Raw genomic sequence first — 21,627 nt, 5'->3', positions numbered from 1 at the left:
GCGGCGGCGACTGGAGTTGGCGATGGAGCGGTCTGCAAAGACGCTAGACGTTGTTCTGCCTCAGCCACGCGTTGTTGAAGGGCCTTTACCCGGCGTTGCTTCTCCAACGCAGCCTCGGCCAACTCCAGATTTTTTAGTTTTTCCAACAGCTGCGTTTCTTCGTCATCCTCGTCTACGCTCTGTGCAACTTTTTCGTCTTCGCTCTGTGTAACTTTTTTGACACTTTCGGAACATGGATTCTCGGTTGAGAGCTTGGCCTCTGGTTTATCATTTGGGTCCATAGAAACAGCGCCAACTGAAGGCAAACCCGTCGTTCCGGTACAATAAGGGCCCGGCTCTCCGAACGTGTGGATACTGTGAGGGATTTTGCATCCCGAACACTTTGGTGTTCGCTTACTTTCTGCAGCCAGGTCTGTAGACTTGTCGTTCTTTTCGGCCATACTTCTAATCAACGACTAAGTTGTACTGCATGCACGCTAGCGATAGCAATAAGCAAGTGGCCTGGAAAAAGCTAACACAGCTCCTAATCTAGATATTAAGCAATAGTACTTTAACTAGCACGCTGTACTTGTCTAGTACCTACTATCTCACGTGACTTGCTAGAGACAGTAAAAATACAAGGAACAATGAAACCTGTAATAGCGTGGTACTAAGACTGTCTTAGTCCCATACCCCATGTTTGAGATTTAGACGGGCATCAACTGAGCTGATGCTACCCGGAAAAAACTTTCCATGGTTTGCGGAAGACCAAAATGAATAAATTATTATCCTTCCAACACAATGAGAATCAAACCTCATTCCCAAAGATTGTGGCAAATAATATTCATTGTCAGTCTGTAGAGAATGAGACTGAGCTTAAAGTGCATTTTGAGGAATTTGGGGAGTAAGGTAGAACTGGTGATCCCCAAGCTTTCCACCCAAAAAGCCACACAGTACTAATGATGAGTAAATAATAGGCTGACCCCTTGTGAAAATTTTTCCCAGATCTCGGCGAGATCTCGCCAAATCTCGGCGGCCAAAAACGCGCCGAGATTAGTGGCGAGATCTCGGTGAGATGAAAATCTCGGCGGCCAAAAACGCGCCCAGATCTCGCCAAATCTCGGCGGCCAAAAACGCGCCGAGATTAGTGGCGAGATCTCGGTGAGATAAAAATCTCCGCGGCCAAAAACGCGCCGAGATCTCGCCAAATCTCGGCGGCCAAAAACGCGCCGAGATCTCGCCAAATCTCGGCGGCCAAAAACGCGCCGAGATTAGTGGCGAGATCTCGGTGAGATGAAAATCTCGGCGGCCAAAAACGCGCCGAGATCTCGCCAAATCTCGGCGGCCAAAAACGCACCGAGATTAGTGGCGAGATCTCGGTGAGATGAAAATCTCGGCGGCCAACAACGCGCCGAGATTAGTGGCGAGATCTTGGTGAGATGAAAATCTCGGCGGCCAAAAACGCGCCGATCTCGCCAAATCTCGGTGGCCAAAAACGCGGAGAGATTAGTGGCGAGATCTCAGTGAGATGAGAATTTAGACGGCGAGCAAGCATCTGCAGCGGTGTACTGAAAATTTGATCGTCAGACGTGAAAGTAAACCTTTTTGGTTTGAAATTCTTAATCAGCGGAATAACATTGGAAGGATACTCATAACCGAACTACGTTCTCAAGATGCTCCTAAGCATTTTCCACGAAAAAGTGAATATATAACTTCTGTAAGTAGGCCCGGTTCAGACGCCGAACTTTTCATGAGCCGAGCCTAATACCTCGAATAAAGTACATGAAAAGTTCGAAGTCTGAATCAGTTGAGAAAGGCTGTTTCAATTTGGAACGGCTCAGCCGTTCTTCCCGCCTGGCTCAGCCGGGAATTTCGGCTTTAGAACGGCTTTGATTCAGACGTCGAAATTTTCATGAGCCGAACCTAATGCATAAATTATTATAACGTATTTCAAATAAAAAAATCAAAACTAAAAAAAAAAAAAAACGCTTACATTTCGATTGGTTTTGCTTCAAGTAAATTAAGTTCGTCTAATTAAGTTCGGCGTCTGAATCAAAAGGCGGGATTTTCGTGATTTGGACCGACCTTAATTTGAATTAAGTTCGGCTCATGAAAAGTTCGGCGTCTGAACTGGGCCTAAACAACCACTTACTTTCTACCGTATCATTTGAATCATTACGGCTGGGAAATCTGGACAAAAGAGCAAAACTAAGCGGTAAGCTTATGATGTAAATGAATTATGCCAGCTAACTGCTTCAAATTGAAAACGAATATAGAAGTTGTGAATCACCAACAATTTATTTCAAAAATTTTACCTTCGAGGTTTCGAGTTATAAAGACAAAATCGTTCGTGTAGCTAATTACGCTTTGTGAAAGCTTCTATCGATTTCTAAACAAACTCTTTTACTCGCAGTTTTTCTTTAAGCTATTAAGTAAGATGAAATACGGAACTTGATGGTCACTTCCACTGAGTTGATTCTTAACACGCCTATAGCTTAAAGTGCCCATATCGGAAAATTTTTTATTTTCTTATCTGAATCTAAACATCACCCTAAGAACTTCAGTGAAAAAATTTTTCGATTTGCATGAAACGCAAATTTTTTATGAATTTTACAAATCTTTAAAATCCTATTTTATTGCGGTCCACCCGCCCCGCTGATGAAAATGCCGACAGGCTCACAATAGGGCCACGTGACATGGTCTGTGACGTACATTCAGGAACTCTCGAGTCTATGCACTCACTTGACCTTCAGTAAAGTACATTCGCGGCAGAAAGAAAATCGTCAGATTCACCGGTAGGAAGGAAAAACTTAGCTCCAAATAAGTATATTCTATGGCAGAAAACTTATCTGACACGGAAAGTGAGCAAACCGCTGAAGAAAGCAGCTAGGACGAATTTGAAAGCGTCGAAGTCGAGGCGATAGATGGCGTCCACGAGACAAGTAATACGTGTGAAAGATGATGATACACTCGAACCGTACGCGGACGAGCCGATAGCAGACGAAGAATGGCTAAAAAGATATCGCAAGGAACAAGAGGAGAAGCGACGACTCGAGGAAGATTTAACGAAACGCTTGGAGAATAGAGTGCGTGTTAGTGGAGGGTAAAGTTCTCACCTTGCATTTTGCATACGCGCTCTTCATTATCATCTGTCAAAACTATGGCCAAGTACTCACAAACATTCGAACGAATTATTTTCCATGTAGATGTACTTGTGGTTACTGTAGCCGTGATCTGCTAGCAAATATCAGCGAGTGCTACTGCTGCAAGGAAGTCGAAGGCAATTGGGAAGCGCTGACTAGCGACATTGTTCTCGCGGAACTACAGGAAGGACACGTGTTGAACTGTGATAATAATAGCTTGTCTCGTTCTCTGAAATTTCGGCCGTAAATTTAATTGTAGGATGGAAGTTGTTAGCTTGTCCAATGAACACGTTAATTTCCTTTTTGCCACTGTCCCACAGCTTACAAAATCCATTGTATCTTTTACGCGCATACGTCTTGCGAAATGTTCGAAGTCTAACAAGAGTTGGCGTCTAATGTAATTCGTGTCTGTCACCGGTGTCGGGAAAAATTTGAGCCCTTTAGAAATAACGCTAACAGGCTGTCGCTAAGTTGTTTGTTTGAAAAATTCTTCATGAATTTCTCGTGTTTTTCTCTTTGTATCTCAATCCATTTTTTTGCCAATTTTTTTCTGCGCTCTTTGCGCTTGTTATTTGTTTTGTGCCCTTTTTTATTTTGAACCCCCGTTGTGGTGGTTACAATTTCAGAGATAAAGCTGTTATACTTTTCAACATTTTTATTGTTTGCAGAATTCTGCAACACATGTGTGTACAATATTTGTTTGAGCTCGTTGAATTCTTGCTGCAGTTTATCTACCTTATCTACATCGTGGTTTACAATGTTTTCTGTGTCCGCCGAGTGCGACCGTTCTCGCATCGATCTATTTACATCAGTGGTAGCATTTGTGCTAGTATTTTTTGAGAGCTTGGTCTCAACGAAACTTCGCGGATCTCACGATCTATGAGAATATATACCAAAACAAATAAAGCTTGCGACTGAGTTAACAGTGAGGTCAAACTATAAACCTCAGAAGGTTACAACGTTTAGAATGTCACAAGCGGGTGTGAATATTCAGCATCGAAAGCTTACCATTCGCTTTTCCCTGCTCCTCTTCGAAGGTGTCTCTCGGTCTTCGTCTTCCTTTCGCTTAGCTGTTTTAAAGGATAAACACAAACGCGATGTCATCCTACTTCAGTTCACGTTTTAAGTTTAAACCTGACTTCATCAGCCTTGTGAAATCCTCGTCATTGAAGTGCATCGAGCACAAGGACGAGGTCTTTCCAGGCGCGCGTCCACATCTTCCTCCGCTCCAGCATAAAATCGATCCATTTCTTTCGCCTCCTCAGTCTTTGCGGGCATGTAGTGCCAAAGAAAGGAATCCTGTGCATGCTTATTCCATTTGCTTCGTCTTTGATGTTTCCACATCTCGCTGCAACACATCTTTCCGGCATTTTCGAGAAACGTGCAGAAATACCGCGACTTGTTTTCAGTGAGATCCAGAGAAAGGCTGAAGTCACGTGTTCCTGAATCTACGTCACAGCTCTTGCTAAACCGAGAGGAGACTAATGCGAATCCTGGGCCAAAATGGCGGCAAATTTGAACGTCTTATAAAATTCATAAAAAATTCGCGTTTTATGCAAATCGAAAAATTTTTTCACTGAAGTTCTTAGGGTGATGTTTAGATTCAGATAAGAAAATAAAAAATTTTCCGATATGGGCACTTTAACGAGCTTGAACATCCCTGTAGCAAATTTTAAGTCCTCCTTCTCCAGCACCTTAATTATCCAGGACATTCCGTATTCCGTAAAAAATGTGCGGTGACGGAGTTCATAGTGTGCAGTTCAGTTTAGTTCAGTTAGTTCGGATACCGTAGTTTGTTAACTTAATCAGCATCATTTTTGTTGACCAGTGCTCATCATATCCCTTGTGCCGCTATTCTCCGGTTGACCACAGGTTCTTTTATCATGATTTCCAGCCATAAACGAATGGTTAACTTGTCATGAAGCTTAACTTTACATATTTTCTGCGGTTAAGAGCAGGATTAATTTTTGTGGCCTCGCAAACCTCAAGTCAAACTTTTTTTTAGCTTACGCGAGCATCGCCGGGTGGCGTGATTGAATTAACCAATCACATCGCCCAATTCACGTTGTTGTTGGGAACTTTCGCGCCATTTGTCAAGTGGCAAGCCGCGGAGACGGCAAGTTGTTTACGAGGATTGAGAGACAGATTGTGAGGGAAAAGAGCACAATCAAAAAATGTCGACAACTGAAGACAGTGTAATGAAAAGGGAAAGAAACGTGTTTTCAAAAATTGTGCTACCTGTACCGAAAAATCGTTCGCAGCAGGCATTACGACATAACTGAAACGCCTTTTGAGGGACAAAAATCGCCTAAAAAGGTGAGTTAAAGATTTAGACAATAAAACGATAAGATTATTAGGTCAATGAATTCATTTTATGATAGTAAATAAGTATGTTAACGAGCGTCCGGTATGAGCAGCGTTCTTCTCACTTTTATCTTACAGTGTTAAGACGCGCACTTAATATTAATCTGCCGAAGCGCGATATTTAAATCAATTTAATAATTAAAGCTCATCGATTTCCAGTTATAGCATGAAAAAATGAAAGCAAACATTATTTTCACCGAGGGTTAAGGTGAAGTTTTAACTCATTCAACCTCATAACTTAATCCTTACCACTGAAGAGTTCACATAATCTGGCGAAGATCGCGGTGTCTTGTCGCGATCGTGGTTGTCTCGGCAAGATTTTGGTTTTCTCGCCGAGATCGCATTTGTCTCGGCGAGATCTCGCCTGTCTCGGTGCCCCTAAAAATCTCGCCGAGAATCTCGCCGAGATGGAAGACGCAACCGCAATCTCGGCGAGATCTCGCTGAAGTTTTTCGCTCTCTAAAAATCTCGCCGAGATCTCGCCTCCCTCGGCGAGATTAACGCAATCTCGGCGAGATCTCGCTGAAAGTTTTGCCCTCTAAAAATCACGCCGAGAATTACTGAAATCTCGCCGAGATCTCAGTTACCTCGGCGAGATCTCGCCTACCTCGGCGAGATTAACGCAATCTCGGCGAGATCTCGCAGAAATTTTTTGCCCGCTAAAATTCTCGCCGAGAACTACTGAAATCTCGCCGAGATCTCGGTCAACTCGGCGAGATCTCGCCAATCTCGGCGAGATAACCGAGATCTCGGCGAGATCTCGCTGAAATTTTCACAAGGGCGTTGGTTGGGTAATAGCTGCTAGTACCAGTCGTCAGTGTTCTGAGATTAGTTTTAGTGTGTGGTATGATAGGAGGTGATGTTAAGTTAGAATTTGGTTACAGTTTTGTGTGGATCCAGGATGGAAAATGGTCAGATATTTTACATTAAATATTTGTCGAATAAGAGAAAATTCCTTGGTTTAAGTAGGGAAAATACTTGTTAGTAACTTGAAAACCCAGGAAATGGCATTTTCAGGAGTTGATCCTGGTCTCCCTAAAACATTGACATGGGCGTTTGACACTCACATTGTCAGAAAATATATTCATATTTATTCCTGGATCCACGTCTACTGTTAAATAGCTTGTAAATGAGAATGCAGCAAGTGATTTCACTTTAATCTGATTGGAAATTTCTTCTAACTAGATGGCTGGCCTGGTTAAAAAGTGAATTTAAAAATACAATATTTGTATAGCACATAATTCCATGACAAGATCATCATCAGCGCTTTATAGTATAGGGACACTCTACCGACTGAATTGGGATTTGGAAATGTTGGTTTTTTGGAAGAGGGAAAAATTTAGCTGATCAAGGAAGAAATTCTTTTTCTGACTGGAGACACGTACTGAATAATGTAACGCCATACTCCATATACGTGTAGTTATTTTTAAGGGAATTAACAATTAAGAGATCAACATTATACATGTTGTGGTTCAATTTTAACCTTGGTTTGAATTTTATCTTTCTATTGTTCTTGGGGATGGTAATGTATGATAATGATTTTGAAGCAATGGAAAATAAAATTTAAACCAAGGATAAAATTGAACCACAACATATACACATGATTGAAAGTTGCCAAGACAACAGCTTCAGTGTGCTACAGAAGAATGCACTAGAAGTTGAGGGATGTAATACATTTTTGAGATTCTAAGCCCGGTGGCTTCCCTTGGGCTTCCTTGCCATAAAGTATTTAAATAATAAATGTGAATAACTTTTGTATTTGTACAATTTATGGCAAAACAATAAACTGAACTGAACTGAATGCCAAGAGTTAACCTGACACTGATTGGCGCATATGTTGTGGTTTATTTTATTTTATTTTATTTTTGCTTTAAAATTAATTTCTTCAAACCAGTTTAAGTGTGTGAATGGTGTGTTTCTCTTACAGGTCTTGAAGTGTCAGTTGTCATATTGAAGTGCAAGATCCCTTTTGTTTCTTTAGACCGATACTTCAAAGACTCACAACAGGTTAGTTCTTAGGTTTTATTCTTGGGTTGCCCAAAGGTCAATTACATGTAATTTTATACAGAAGGTGAAGCTTTCCAAACAAGGCATGAATTGGCAAGAAAACAAGAGACAACTTGTAATGACTGGCTTAATATACCTTATTTATTCGATTAACCGCCCTGGGCGCTTATTTAATTTTGGGCCCATGAGGGTGGGCGCTTATTATTTTCCCAACATTTTCAGCAAGTGAGAACACTTTTAGAGAATAACAAAACAAGGGAAAACAAGTTTATTTCGTTTCAACAAGACAAAACAAAGTGTATAAGCTAACATAGACAAGCCATAAACAATATTAAAGTTCATTGACTACGGTATCTAAAATCAATTTTGGAACACAACTGACTCTCCTCTTACTTCACTATGGGCTAGTACAGCATTTTTTTTGTTGTTGTCGTTGGGAGAGGGTGGGGTTGGCCCTTATTCGAAAGTGGGCGATTAATCAAATAAATACTGTACGGTAATTTAGACCTTTGAGCTCTCTGCTGGGGGTGCCTTATGAGTAGCTTTGCATTTGGTTCCTTCCTGGACTGTGAGAAAGGTCATTTTTCTTGCTTTATTTTCAAGCCTTTTCCCCTCTCTGCCCTCCCTTTGGTAAGTATCAGGTTTGCAAGTATTCCACTGACTGGGTTCAATGTGACGGTTCCTTTGATGAGTTTAACAACTGTAATACTTGGTATGTGAAAGGAAAGCATCACAGATGGAGGCACTCAAAACGTTTTGAAAAAGAAATCGCAAGATCAAATATATGCACCCTGTTGTCAGGTGCTAAGGCCTACATAAACATCTACCCCAGTAATGGTTATGCCCTCTTACACCATGTTAATGTTAAGGACAGTGCCTATTACAGTGATACCAAAGTATTTTTATGACTATACATGCCAGGAAAAACAGATATTAGGAAGGGCCATTGAAATCCAAAAAGAAAATTGGGGGTTGCCACGCATTTTTCAGAGATAATTAAGCAACAATTATTCTAAAAAAGCCATAAAATACCAAGCAATGTATGGCGTTTTTTTCCAAATTGAAGCTTTATTATCCCTGAAAAATGCATGGTTACCCCCAATCTTCATTACGGATTCCAATAGATCATTTTGCTAATAACTTTTAAACTGCGCAAAAATATCCCTGTATTTGCATGTATTGCAAGCACCACCCATAGAAAACCTGAGTATCTCTAGATGTGCTGCAGAACATACGCACTTGAAGGTTTCAAAAATGATTTCACTCTCAAATGTCAAATAGAAAGCTTTTTAGCAAACTTCAGATCCTAAAAACTCGCCTTAAAGGATGCTTTTTACCTATTGAACATGTCCTACTCCACATGCATTCCATTATTAGAAATGTATGTAACAAGAAGTAAATGTTGGATTGTGTGTAAATGGTTGTTGTGAAATAAAGTTGATTAAAATATAAATAATTATAATGATATATTTCTTGACTTTTTTTAATAAAACAATTATTATTCTACTCATGCTTGTTGGATATGTGGTTATTAATTAACCAACTTGGTACTACATGCCTCCTTGGCTATCTTTCATCACATATGGTCACCCATCTAACCCTTACCCTAACCTAACCCTAACGCTCCATATAGTCACCCTTACCTTACCGTGAAGTATATGCCCAATGTGTGCTCGTGGAATAATTGATAATTATGCAAAATCTCACCTGCTAACATTATATTCTGCACCTCTTTGTAGATCATGTGGATTTATCCCCAGACATGAAAGCCATGTCCTTTCAGTGTAAGAGTGTGCCAGAGAGGTATAGAAATTTTTTGTGTCTTTTCTCATTTGCTAGATAATGCTGAGTCAAAACAATTTTTAATTAATTTTTAATTAATAACCTTCAAGCTGAGATCATACATATATAGTTTTAGCATGTGAGGTTTGGTTGTGATGGCATTGAATGGATTAGAATGTAAGGGCCAATTTAGACTATGCAACTTTTGCTTATGACTGTCTTTAAACCCTTTGATCACCAACCATTACCCAAGGTTTTCCAAACATTCACTGAATTTGCAAAGTGATAATAAACAACCCCGTGTACAGTAAAAATACACAACTTACAGGGTAAAAAAAGGGAACATCCCTTTGGTTTAAAATAGAACTTTAAAATTACTATTATGGAATAAAATACACTAGTTGGCAAAACTTTAATTTTCTGTAGCACACACAGCTTGTGTTGTACAAAAAATTGTACCCATCTCTTGTCATTGCACGTTGCCTACTCCTACCATAACAAGTGCACACATGTAGCAAATCAACAGCAACATTTATTGAATAAATAAATGACTTTATTTAAGTGTCAAAGTATTTAGTGCTGTACTAGCGCTAATTGGGAACACTATAAACCAGTGAAATAAATATGCAAACTGAAAATATCATTTTGTTAAAGATCCCAACTGGCGGGAGGCAAATCAGTTGGCTATTTTACAAAGCGTGGCCTTGGAGCGGAACTTGAACCTGGGGCCTCCAGATTTTAATTACACGTCCGGCGCCCGTAACCTCTAGGCCACGCCGCCTCCCACAACTCAACATTTTGTGAGTCCATTGCTATAAGTTCTTGGTTTTAATTCACACAAAGGAAATTCATAGTGTAGACTTGGCATCAGCATTAGTCACGAACAACTAAAAGTGAAATAATTCGCAATTTTTTAACAATTTTATCTGGCAGTATATTGCCTTTAGGAATTGTGATTTTAAACTAAATCAGTTTATAGGTTCTTCAGACCAAGCAATACATTAAGGTGATTCCACTGAATTACATTGCGCATCCTTGCTGCGCATAATTGTTCGCGTCATTTAGCGCGCGCACGATCGTGCGCATGCACAATATTGCGGGATTTCATCGAGGTTAAACTCGGCAGGAAAATAAATGGTCCTTTTCTTCTAAACGAGCACGGTGACCCCCATTTTTTATTCAACGAAATTAAAGAAAATACGACTCTCTAAGTTATATCCCAGTTTCAATAATTTTTCATTATTCAATTTCTAAAAATTATTGTGGAATCACTACTACGATCAATTTTGGACGTTTTGCGGGAAGCGTACAACTGCTCGAATGTCCCCTATTATGCCATGGGATTAATTTATTTAGCCACTTTATGGCGTTTTACTACAAAGTTACAGTACTGTTATAAGAAAAATGCTAGTATTTCATTGTCAGTACTAACTATCTGGAAGTAGTGGGCACTTCTCGCTGAAGACTAGCTCTTTTAATATTGAGGTCACATGCTTAGAAAATAGTGAGATACTACAGCCCTCTAGGGTGAAAACAAGCACGGTGACCCCCTCTTTTTATTTTATTTTTCTGATGTACTAGATTTACTTAACATCTGTAGAGATTTTCAAAAAATTCTCATTACAAACGTTCTTTCGATGGAATCACCTTAAGCAACATTTTCTTACAGCTTGTCGGCAACAAATTTTGTTACAAGTTCTGATTGTTTGTTGCCCGTATAAATTACCGCACTCTTTATGCACAACAAATTTATACTAAAATGAAAAAAAATATACAATTAAAGAAGTTCCCTTTGAAAGGCCCTGTAATAAATATTAACAATAATAAGTCTTTAATGATCTTCAAAAGATAAAAATACATATCTTAAGTTACAGAACAATTTAATAATAACGACAAAAATAGATTAAAATATATAAAATGTATAAATATCCGAAGCCCATCTACCTCATCTATTATTTTTACAAGTGCTCAAAGACATACTGAAATGCGCACGCGACTCTATTAACAAATGATAGTTTGAAGCTTCCTGTGTTTACCTTAAGTATATAAAAGTATCTCTCCTCAAGGAGTACAGCTGTAGTTTGTGTGCTTCACATTAAGTAAAATTCCTTGTAACGGAGAGTTCTTTCAAGAGGCCTTTCTAAAAATCTGAATCAATGTCCTCTTTTTCAAGTTCCCTGATATCTACTTTCTATAAAAAAAATACTTGCGTTTATAGCAGTGGTCTAAAAAATGTTGAATACTATTTGAAGTGGCTCCGTATACTGCATACTTTAGGCACTTAAATTAATTTTCTGTGGCTTTTTTTTTTTTTCAGGACAATATTTCAACTTGTTCAAAGATCAGTAGAAATCTTTGTAAAAACCAAGTCTAAAATGAACCCCAATCACCAGTTTGCCATCTTGGTTTTGGATGACAAAGCATCATGGGTAAGCGAATATGACCGCCTTTAAGGGACAGTGTCACCAATTTTCTGTGTGCCTTTGAATAGCGAAAAAAACATACAGTATCAATGAAAATCACTTTTAAAATAATGGCTCAGTAAATGTTAGCAATTATTATTATTCTATGAGTATACATAAGCTAGTATTAAAGCAATTTATTGTTCCTTTTTTTTTCTGGGGATGGCTTGGATGGAATTTTTTCAAGTTCTTACATGTTGTTTGGAGATCTGAAATGATTACGGTATTGCTCAAAACTGATTTATGGTTTGTTCTTTGTGAGAGAAATAGTTAATATTTTCCTTCCGGTGCTCTCTAAACAATTTCATGTTAGGGGATCCAAAGATCCTATGTTAAATATTTGACTTGCTTTGATCAAAATACGGCAACATCTCCATGACAGTGCCCCTTTATTTAAGTCCTGATTCAAACATCAGTGAGATTTCTGTTCTACATTAAACATCGCAGACAAAATTCGAGATTTTCTGTCCCCTTAAGCCTTTAGTTAATTCTTTGAGAAAAGGAAGGTCCAAACTCCCTGGTACCCCTCCCTGTATCTCTATCTCTGCACTGCATTTCCACACAGGTACATCTATATCATTGTTATTTTAAATTCTAACTTAATAATAATTATAATTATTATACTTCTGTTAGTACAAGCATTTTACAAGTGATGTGGAAGTTATCTGCAGTACTCTGAATCGCCTTAGTCCTGAGATGAATTCCGTATCCTTTGAGATATTCATTTCCCATTTCTCCTAATTTTCTTGCTTCCCTAGTTAGCTTAGAACTGCCTTTGCACTTCCTCCTGATACAAAATTATGTTAATATTATGCAAATTTGTGAAATTAATTCTCATCTTATTTCTCCTACTTGTAAACTGCCTTCTTACAGAAGCCAGGCTATTAATAATTATTTATCTTACAATCCTGGTCAAATTGTTTGGAACAAAGGCCTTGCTGGGGCTGATCTAGGCATGGTTCCAGACATGGATCTAGACATGGTTTACTGTAGGTGTTAAGTTATCATATTGTAATTTAGGGTATTGGTGTCAGTAAATGTAAGATACATGTTGATTACACCTTGACTTTGATCTTAGAAATGTGCGACCTTTTTGAGGCAGTGTAAGTGTTTAAAACTTCTTGAATTGTCAAGTAATAGACCTTCTTGAAATATGGCAACAGATTTATTATTCTTAAATTCAATATGTGTTAATTATTCCCACTTACCTCATTTTACATGAGCAAGTAAAGTTAATGACAAAATTGAACGCTGTTTCGGAGTGGTCATGACACCATTTTCAAGTTCAAAATGACGACTCCGAAACGTCGTCCAATTTTTGCGTTAAGTTTTACTTGCTTATGAATTTAGAAACCTTTATATTTATAAATTTTGCACATACATGTAATTGTAAGACTTATTTTCATGAAATTCAACTGCATAATTTATTGGCTGCAATTTATGAAAAAGATATTAATATTCTTTGGTTTGCTACCTTAAAATTCTGAATGGAAGCCCCACCCCCCCCCCCCCCCCTCCCCAAGATCAAGTGCCCTTAACTCTCCAAAGCAAGCACCCTTCTGAAAATAAAGCCTCCAGAATGTAAACCTGAATTGTGTTAGCTCACTATTTTTAAAAGGCTGTTTTGAGCTGAACCAATTTTGAACAGAAATTTCATGGGCTTGGATCCCCTCAAGAAGGCCAAACGCTCCCTCAAAACTTAGCTCTGCAGCTCAATGGCTCACATTCAGAACCTGATTGTATTCTGGCAATTTTTACCATAGTTTTGCTTTTTTCACTTGTTGCAGAAAGGAAAACATAACATTACCAGAAGTTGAAGATATCTTGCTGCCTCCTCCATTTGTTGTCCGACTTATTTTAGTGTATGGACGCTCACAATGTATGCCTCAAATGTCTCCTGAGGCAAAGCAGGTTTGTTTAATATTTTCTTTCACTCTCTGTACGTACTTCCAAGACCGAACTTTGTTTTATAATGTATTGAGGAGCAAGAATGAGCAGCTAAATAGCTTTCTGGATTTCATCTACAGGCTCAAAAGTTAGAACCACCTTGCACAGCATAATAAACAGCACCACAAGAACGTACTGCACAGTAGCTTTCATTTGAATGGTCTTACTTAAGGATTTCATCCACAGACTCGACCTTATTTCGCATTTTTAATGACATTAACGAATAGAATTGGTTGACCTTTGTGTGCCCCAGCTGAACACAGCCAACTGCCATCACTTTAGGTGCTCACCAGTCATTTCGCTACACTGCCGTTTAATTTGAGCTCAATTCAGTTCTCACACCAGCCTGTGAACAGACTCCCAAGTGGGGTTTTGGGCGGAAAGAAAACTCTGTGAGCAGGGCGAGCGAAGCGCGGTTTGGGGGCCCCCTCTCGGAGCTCGATTTTTGTCTTCACCCAGATTACAAATTGAAAAATTTTGGACATTTTTTTCAACTTCTTCCTGAGTATTTTTGAAAAATTGCAAAAAATTGATTCATAGTTTGTTCTACTTTGAAAAAAATCAGTTTTTATTTTCCTTCCGGTGCTCAACAAACAATTTTATGTTAGAGAAAAAGCGTCAAAAAAAAAAAAGGGTTTACTCGGGTTTCAAAACCACTGCACGTGATGTTTTATAGGTGAATGGGCCTATGAATTATTAATGAGGTTTTGAATTTCCTATAATAAAGTAATTCGATTACTGTTGTTTGCAGATACTCTCTTCACTGCTAGAGTCTCCATATTTCTTCCTCGATGTCTTGTATGCCCATGAGCTGCCGTCGGAGCTGAATCTTTGTAAAGTAAGTAAAATGGATTTTAGAGACAATTCCTGGGGAAGAATGAATTTGTACACAGCACTGGGTCGGAGTTGTAACATTTCCAAATTCCACTGTTTTGATAAAGCGCAAGTGGAAATTCCAGCCCCCTAATGTCAAAGAACAAATTCTCCTATCTTGTGCATTTACTTTTCTTCTAAAAGTACTGGAGGAGAAGTTATAATTAAAATATCAAGAAAAATAACCTTGGGTGATCAGATCCTTAATTCTCATTACCTCAGGGATTGAATTAGCATTGATATTACAAGGGGAAATTTGATGCTAATCACTGTTAGGGCCTTAAGGGTTAAAAGCAGCTACTACGGTGACGGCAATGAGAATGTCAAAAACAATGGAATTTAATGTAAAAAAACAACGGCCCTGCACGTGCGCTATATATTTTGGTTAATTTCTTCGCCGTTCGCCATGAAAAAATCAAATTGAAGGTTTTGTGTAGAACGTTCGCGCACGACGGTGAATTTCTTATTCTCTGTCTTGACTTGAACGCCCTTCCTAACAATTCTCTTTCCGAATAGTTCAGCCACATTGTACAAGTTGAACGAGTTAGAATAATTGCGAAGCAGTTCAAGAAATGTGAACTTATATTTTCAAGCGACGTTTTTGTTGGCGTTGTCCTCTGCTAGCGGGGCGTTTTTTTCTGGCAAGACTTTTTTAGCATGTGCGAATTTTTTTTAGCATGTGCGAAGTTGTTGTTGTTGTTGTTGTTGTTTTTTTATAAGTTTTTATAAGTTTTATAAGTAGTATTGATGGATTATTACGTATACTTTGCAATGTGAAGTAGTAAGGTGCCTTTTAACACATTGTATAGTAGTATTGATCGATCGTTATGTATATTTTATAACGTGAAGTAGTTAGGTGTCCCCAATTAGCCTTCATTCTAGTACGCTAGAAGCATTAAGGACGGTGCGTACTAATGCAGAGGTATTTTTGCGCAGTTTATGACTATGCGGGAAAAGCACATCTTAGCAAGGGCTATTAGAATCAAAAAAGAAAATTGGAGGTAACCACGCATTTTTTGGAGATAATTAAGCAACAGTAATAATAAAAGAAATGACAGGCCTGCACGGCTCACTGCGTTATGTGGTGTACATTTTTATGAACGCTGCCTTTATATTTTTGCCCTAACGAGCATGTCCTTAAGAGATTGTCCTCTCTTGTAGGATATAATTGGCGGATTTTTGAATATGTTTCTCAGCAAAGAAACTCGTGCTCATGCTCATGCTCATGCTCGTTAGGGCAAAAATATAAAGGCAGCGTTCATAAAAATGTACACCACATAACGCAGTGAGCCGTGCGGGCCTGTCATTTCTATTATTATCACCAAGAGCACTTGCTAAGTTCTGCTTTCTCCGCGTAGTTTCAAACCACTCAAAAATATCTCTGTATTAGTAGGCACCACCCATAGGAAACCCGAGTATCTCGAGATGCGCTGATCGTATGCGCAGTAACAAAAGTAGGCACCGTCCTTAATAAAGTTTTCATTTCATTTTATTGTCATTTCTCTGGTATTCATGAAGCGGATTTGGCTTGTTTAGCGTCCCCCTACGAAGCAGACAAGCCAACTACTCGAAATACTGGAGACGCAAACGACTTCGTATGTGCTAAAAGACTTGTCAGAAAGTAGCAGTCTGCTAGCAGGGTATTGGCGTTGCCGTTGTGGTTGGTTAAATTCCTTATTACTACATTTCAAAGGTTTACCTGTGTTGTTAACACTAGCATAAAAGTTGCTAGAAAGTAACCGCATCGGTGAGGATTTGGCATACTCTATCTTTTACGCTATTTACGGTTACACTTCTCAGTACTAAATCATGTTTGTCCACACGCATCTGCTTTCAAACGTATTAAAAAAATTCTCTTGATACGTAGCGTTATTGAATCGTTTTTGCCCATCCGCACATATCCGTTCTCTTTTGAAAACACAAAACGTATCCGATTAAAACGGTCATCGAAAACGATGGCCCTTGAATTCAACGTCCTAACGTTTTCGTTTTTGCAAAGTTCTGTTTTCAACAGATACATTGTACGTACAGACGGAGGGGCAATTGATCAGTTCACAAGTAAAAAGTTGCATTTTAAAATGAAAACGGATATGTGCGGCGAAAACTAGATACAGATAGATAGATAGATAGATAGATAGATAGATAGATAGATAGATAGATAGATAGATAGATAGATAGATAGATAGATAGATAGATAGATAGATAGATAGATAGATAGATAGATAGATAGATAGATAGATAGATAACGTGACGGTCCACTAAATGGTATTAAACAGTTCAGACGGTGTTCTGGGTCCTTAATAATGGTGTCAAAAGCATTAGTGCATAGCCCCGTGATGAAATCTGCAATGGGGACAATGTTCACTAGTTCGATGGCCTCCTGGTAGGGTAGTCTGGGTAGGGTAGTCTAATTCTTATTTCTTATTTTTATTTCTTACCGCCGACTTTGTATTTTCTACTTTTAAATAATTGTAATTTTTAAAATAATTGTAAGTTTTAAATCATTTCTCAATCTACAGGGCACCACTGAATATCACTTTCGTGATGTGGGCTCCCTGTATAAAGATTGTTATTATTATTATTATTATTATTATTATTATTATTATTATTATTATTATTATTATAGTCCTGAGCATATTATAGACATGGCCCGCTTTTCGACACGCACCAACTCGTCTTTTAGGTACTTTGGCAGGGCGTAAAAAAAGACAGGCGCTGCGTACGTAAGAACAGAGCGTATACAAGCAATGTAAAAGGTGGACATGTCCTGCCGAGGAACTCTTGATCTCTTTAACTGCACTAAGAAATACAGACGCTTTGACGCTTTCTTTATGGCGTCACTAATATGTTCGTTCCACGTAAGGTTGCTCGATATGGTCAAACCCAGTAGTTTAGCACTAGTCACCCTCTCTAGTTCTTTACCATCTACTACGATAGACGCAAACTGGGGCTCATCTTTTGCAAAAGATATCCTGAGCTCCTTACACTTGTCGCTATTGAGTTTGACTCTGTTCTGCGTAGACCACTCGGCAACCTTGTCCGCAATCTCCTGGGCATGACTTCGGTTGCCCTTGGCAACGACTTCTGATGCGGTCGTATCGTCGACATATTTCCATATTTCCAGTCAAACCTCCCCTTGCGACCACCTCTCTTGAGCGACCACTTTTCCAAAATACCAAAATTTCCCAGTCAAGTCACTATACATGTAGTTGGAACCTCCCGTAAGCGACTACCTCTCGTGGGCGACCGCAACCACTTTTAGAGATGACAGTTTGCAATTTTATTTTGTCTTTAATCTCCCGTAAGCGACCACTTGTCATATATTACATTCTCATATTTATCCCCTATCGAAAGTTGGACAATTTGCCAGTTTGTAACATTAATGTCAGAATCGGAGGTACCAGGCCGGGTGTCCCAAAATATACTTGTCCCATTCGCCTTACTAGATATTCTATCATTGGCAAACCATCAACTTGGATACTGAAATTCTTTGGGAATATAATTTTGGAAAGTTTAAAGACGTTTTTGTGGCTACTAAATCTCTGGAATCACTTTATGCAAATGAGTTCATAATTTAGACCCCTTGTTGTCTGACCTCTCGTAAGCGACCACCTAGACTTGACATTTTGGGTGGTCGCTTACGGGAGGTTTGACTTCAGCAACCTCTAATATAAGTAACATTTTGTCTAACTTTGAAAGTCACCTGTTTCTGTTACGTCCTTGCCAACTTGTTTTCACCAACGCGAATTTAGTAACCAAAACTTGACATCCCCTATCTGGCTAAGGACGCATAATTTTCTTGATTTGTAGGAAATCTATGATAACTTCTGTGACATGGACGAAGAGGAAGAAGGCTACATGTTGGAGGTGTCACGCAGCACAACTCGTCTGTTTGATCACATGGCTGTGTTACTTGCTCATCCGTTACAGAGACCCAGACAGCGTGACACGTTCTACAAACTAACACCAAGAGGAGATGAAGAGTCTATCTTGTAGCATCTGTGCAATGCAGTCTCTTGCGCAGTCGTTAAGTGGGTTGTCACGCAATATTTTTTCTCAATTTGTCATAAAATGCTCTTCTCCACTGACATACACAGAGGACGCAAACAGCGACACAAAGGAGTCTAGCTACAGAGGTCCAACGAGTGTATCTCTTCTCAAAACATTAACACCATCAGATGAAGAATCTATTTCGTAGGAACATTACATGAAATTTCCTTCACATTTGTTATTATGTCTGTTGTCACGCTTCTTCTTCATCCTGTTATCACACAACGCTCGTCCCCACCGACCTGGACAGACGCATTGCGTGACTATCCAAGGAGTGTGGCATGTCCTTAAATTTAACACCATGAGTTACAAAAGCTATCTTGTCGCAGGTTCTACCATAATATAACTAATATAAGTATGATATAATCTAGGTAACTTAGCTTAATTGGGGAGGCGTAATCATGCATAAGCTATAATAATAATAATAATAATAATAATAATAATAACAATAACAATAATACAGTCAACTCTCTCAAAGTGACCTCTTCTCATAAGCGACCACCTCCTATAAGTGACCACTTCGTAAACAGCCGTTTTGTTTTTCAGTTAAATACTGTTTCAAGAGCTCTCTCATAAAAGCCTGCGTCGCAGACAGTTTATACAATCCCTGGTATAGTCGAGTTCTCTATAGGTCTTGAGTGACAAGTCCGGCTGCAATGCAGGCTATCTCATAAGCGACCACCACTCAAATTTCTTAAGGGACCGCGACCACTTTTTAGGCCAGAAATTACACATACAGTCAACTCTCTCGTAAGCCACCACCCTTGGTGCACGACAAAGTGGTCACTTACGTGGTCACTCACTTATAAGTGTAATTTTTACCTTAGCAGCTAAATTAGGCAAATAGAAACTAATTTATTTGATTTTTTCACATTTATTCATTCTTCTGATGAAACTTTGTATGGCATTTAGGAAGAGATCTGTCCTGTTTACGTACAGATCTAATTATAGCCATCTTCTCTGTCTGTAAACTGTTATTATCTGTCAGCAGTCCGGGGTAGCGTCATTATAAATTGAACTTGTGTCACTTCTAAGTAATGATTTACTAACATTCATACGTGATTATGTTGGGTGGTTGCTTACCGGAAACAGAAAACAAAAGAATATGTATAATTTCTGGCCTAAAAAGTGGTCGCGGTCTCTTTAGAAATTGAGTGGTGGTCGCTTACAAGAAAGCTCTTGAAACAGTGTTTAACTGAGAAACAAAACGGTTGTTTACGAAGTGGTCGCTTACGGGAGGTGATCGCTTACGAGAAGTGGTCGCTATGAGAGAGTTGACTGTATTCTTCCGGTAAGCGACCACCCAACATAATCACGTATGAAGTTAATAAATCATCACTCAGAAGTGACAATAGTTCAATTTTAATGAGGCTACCCCAGACTGCTGACAGATAATACCAGTTTACAGACAGAGAAGATGGCTATAATTATGTCTGTAGGTAAACGGGAATTGTTAAGTGATCTGTTCCAAAATGTTATAAAAAGTTTCATCAGAAGAATGAATAGATGTAAAAAATCAAATAAACTAGTTTCTATTTGCCTAATTTTAGCTGCTGAAGTAATATTTTTCTGTAATTAATTAATCAATGGAGTATTAGGCTTATTTTGTTGATCTTTCCGGTAAGTGACCACCTCCCGTAAGCAACGACTTTGTCGTGCCCAAGGGTGGTCGCTTACGAGAGAGTTGACTGTAACAATAATGTTATCGGGGGGTCCAACTCACCAAGGCGGTTTTCAGTGGAGCCCTCAGAACGCCCTTAGGAATAAAAGCTTTTTTCGATCTACCCCGCCACTTTATTATTATTATTATTATTATTATTATTATTATTATTATTATTATTATTATTATTATTATTATTATTATTAACATTGTGTATATATATACATGTATTTTCTTTCTTCATTGTAACTTAATTTGTATTACCCTAGTGTCTGTTATTGTGATTTTTGTTTTCTTTATGTGGCAAATGAAATAAAATTGGAAAAAAATTGAGTGCCTGATAATCTGATCTAGTTGGGGTGATATTCAGATTAATTCTGTTTGAATAGTGTCATGTAGTCTTAGGAGAGAGTCATAATGCTCATTCAGTTGAGTGAAAAGTATAGCCATACAGAATAAGAAAGAAAATAATGAATCAAAGATGAGTTTTCTTTAGATAGAAAAATGTTTTCAGCATTAAAAATCATATTAAACAATAAGTGTGCAATTTTTGGCCTCGCAATAAGATTACTTTATTAAGGACATGCGTTTCAGGTAAATATATATATTTAGGCTAGCCTTAAAGTAGAGCTTCACAATTCATTCATTCATTCATTTATTTGCCATTAAGCAGAAATACAACAACAGTATACAGAAATACATTAAAGATAACATACAATATTCCCACTAAATTATTTACAAGAAAGGCAAGGAAGCCTATATAGAAGCCGGGGACTTATAAACTATAGGCTTTCTGGAACTATAGGATAAACGGTACAAGTTAAGGGTACTGAATGAAAATTCCAATTAATTGTATCATTGCATTGCATTGTATCATTGTTATGCACAGGTGAGCATTTCTGTATGAACCCCATGCACTACAATATGAAACCAGCAATAGCAATTTGCTTAGAATATATTAATCAAGAGATTGTTAGTTTCTAATAAAAATTATTATTATTATTATTATTATTATTATTATTATTATTATTATTATTATTATTATCAGTGGAGCTCCCGCGGCGCGCGCGAGCGGAGCCCGATAGCTAAGAGATTTTGGTAAACCCATCAGTGCGAGAAATTTTAGTTTGGTTATGACGTCACTTCCGTCCGACCGACCGACCGACCGTACATACGTTCGGTACTCCATGTATGCCACCTTTAAATGAGACACTTAAACCCTGTGCTGTAGCCCCCTTTTTTACGGCGGGAAGTTGCATCACCAACTGCGTTTTAGAAAAAAAAAATGATAATTTTGACACAATACAAAGTCAATTTTTGTGACCAACGGAGGGAGAAAGAGCAATACGACTAGCAGCAA

The 21,627-nt window shown here is 38.5% G+C and overlaps 1 protein-coding gene across 1 annotated transcript; it reads left to right on the top strand.

The window, feature by feature from the left end:
- Nucleotides 1-7,385: 7,385 nt before the first annotated feature.
- Nucleotides 7,386-20,600, top strand: LOC146450186 (BRISC and BRCA1-A complex member 1-like; the record flags this gene model as incomplete). Its single annotated transcript, XM_085100647.1, has 8 exons — nucleotides 7,386-7,497; nucleotides 9,233-9,296; nucleotides 11,593-11,704; nucleotides 12,371-12,460; nucleotides 12,815-12,840; nucleotides 13,525-13,648; nucleotides 14,436-14,522; nucleotides 18,368-20,600. Coding segments are annotated over 8 exons (801 nt in total), but the record flags the coding sequence as incomplete, so codon positions are not given.
- Nucleotides 20,601-21,627: the final 1,027 nt, after the last annotated feature.

Source organism: Pavona decussata, unplaced genomic scaffold (genome assembly GCF_977016875.1).
Source record: "Pavona decussata unplaced genomic scaffold, jaPavDecu1.1 SCAFFOLD_482, whole genome shotgun sequence".
NCBI classification, from domain to species: Eukaryota; Metazoa; Cnidaria; class Anthozoa; order Scleractinia; family Agariciidae; genus Pavona; species Pavona decussata.
Note: the sequence above shows the minus strand (reverse complement) of the source record. Positions and strands in the feature narration are given on the sequence as shown.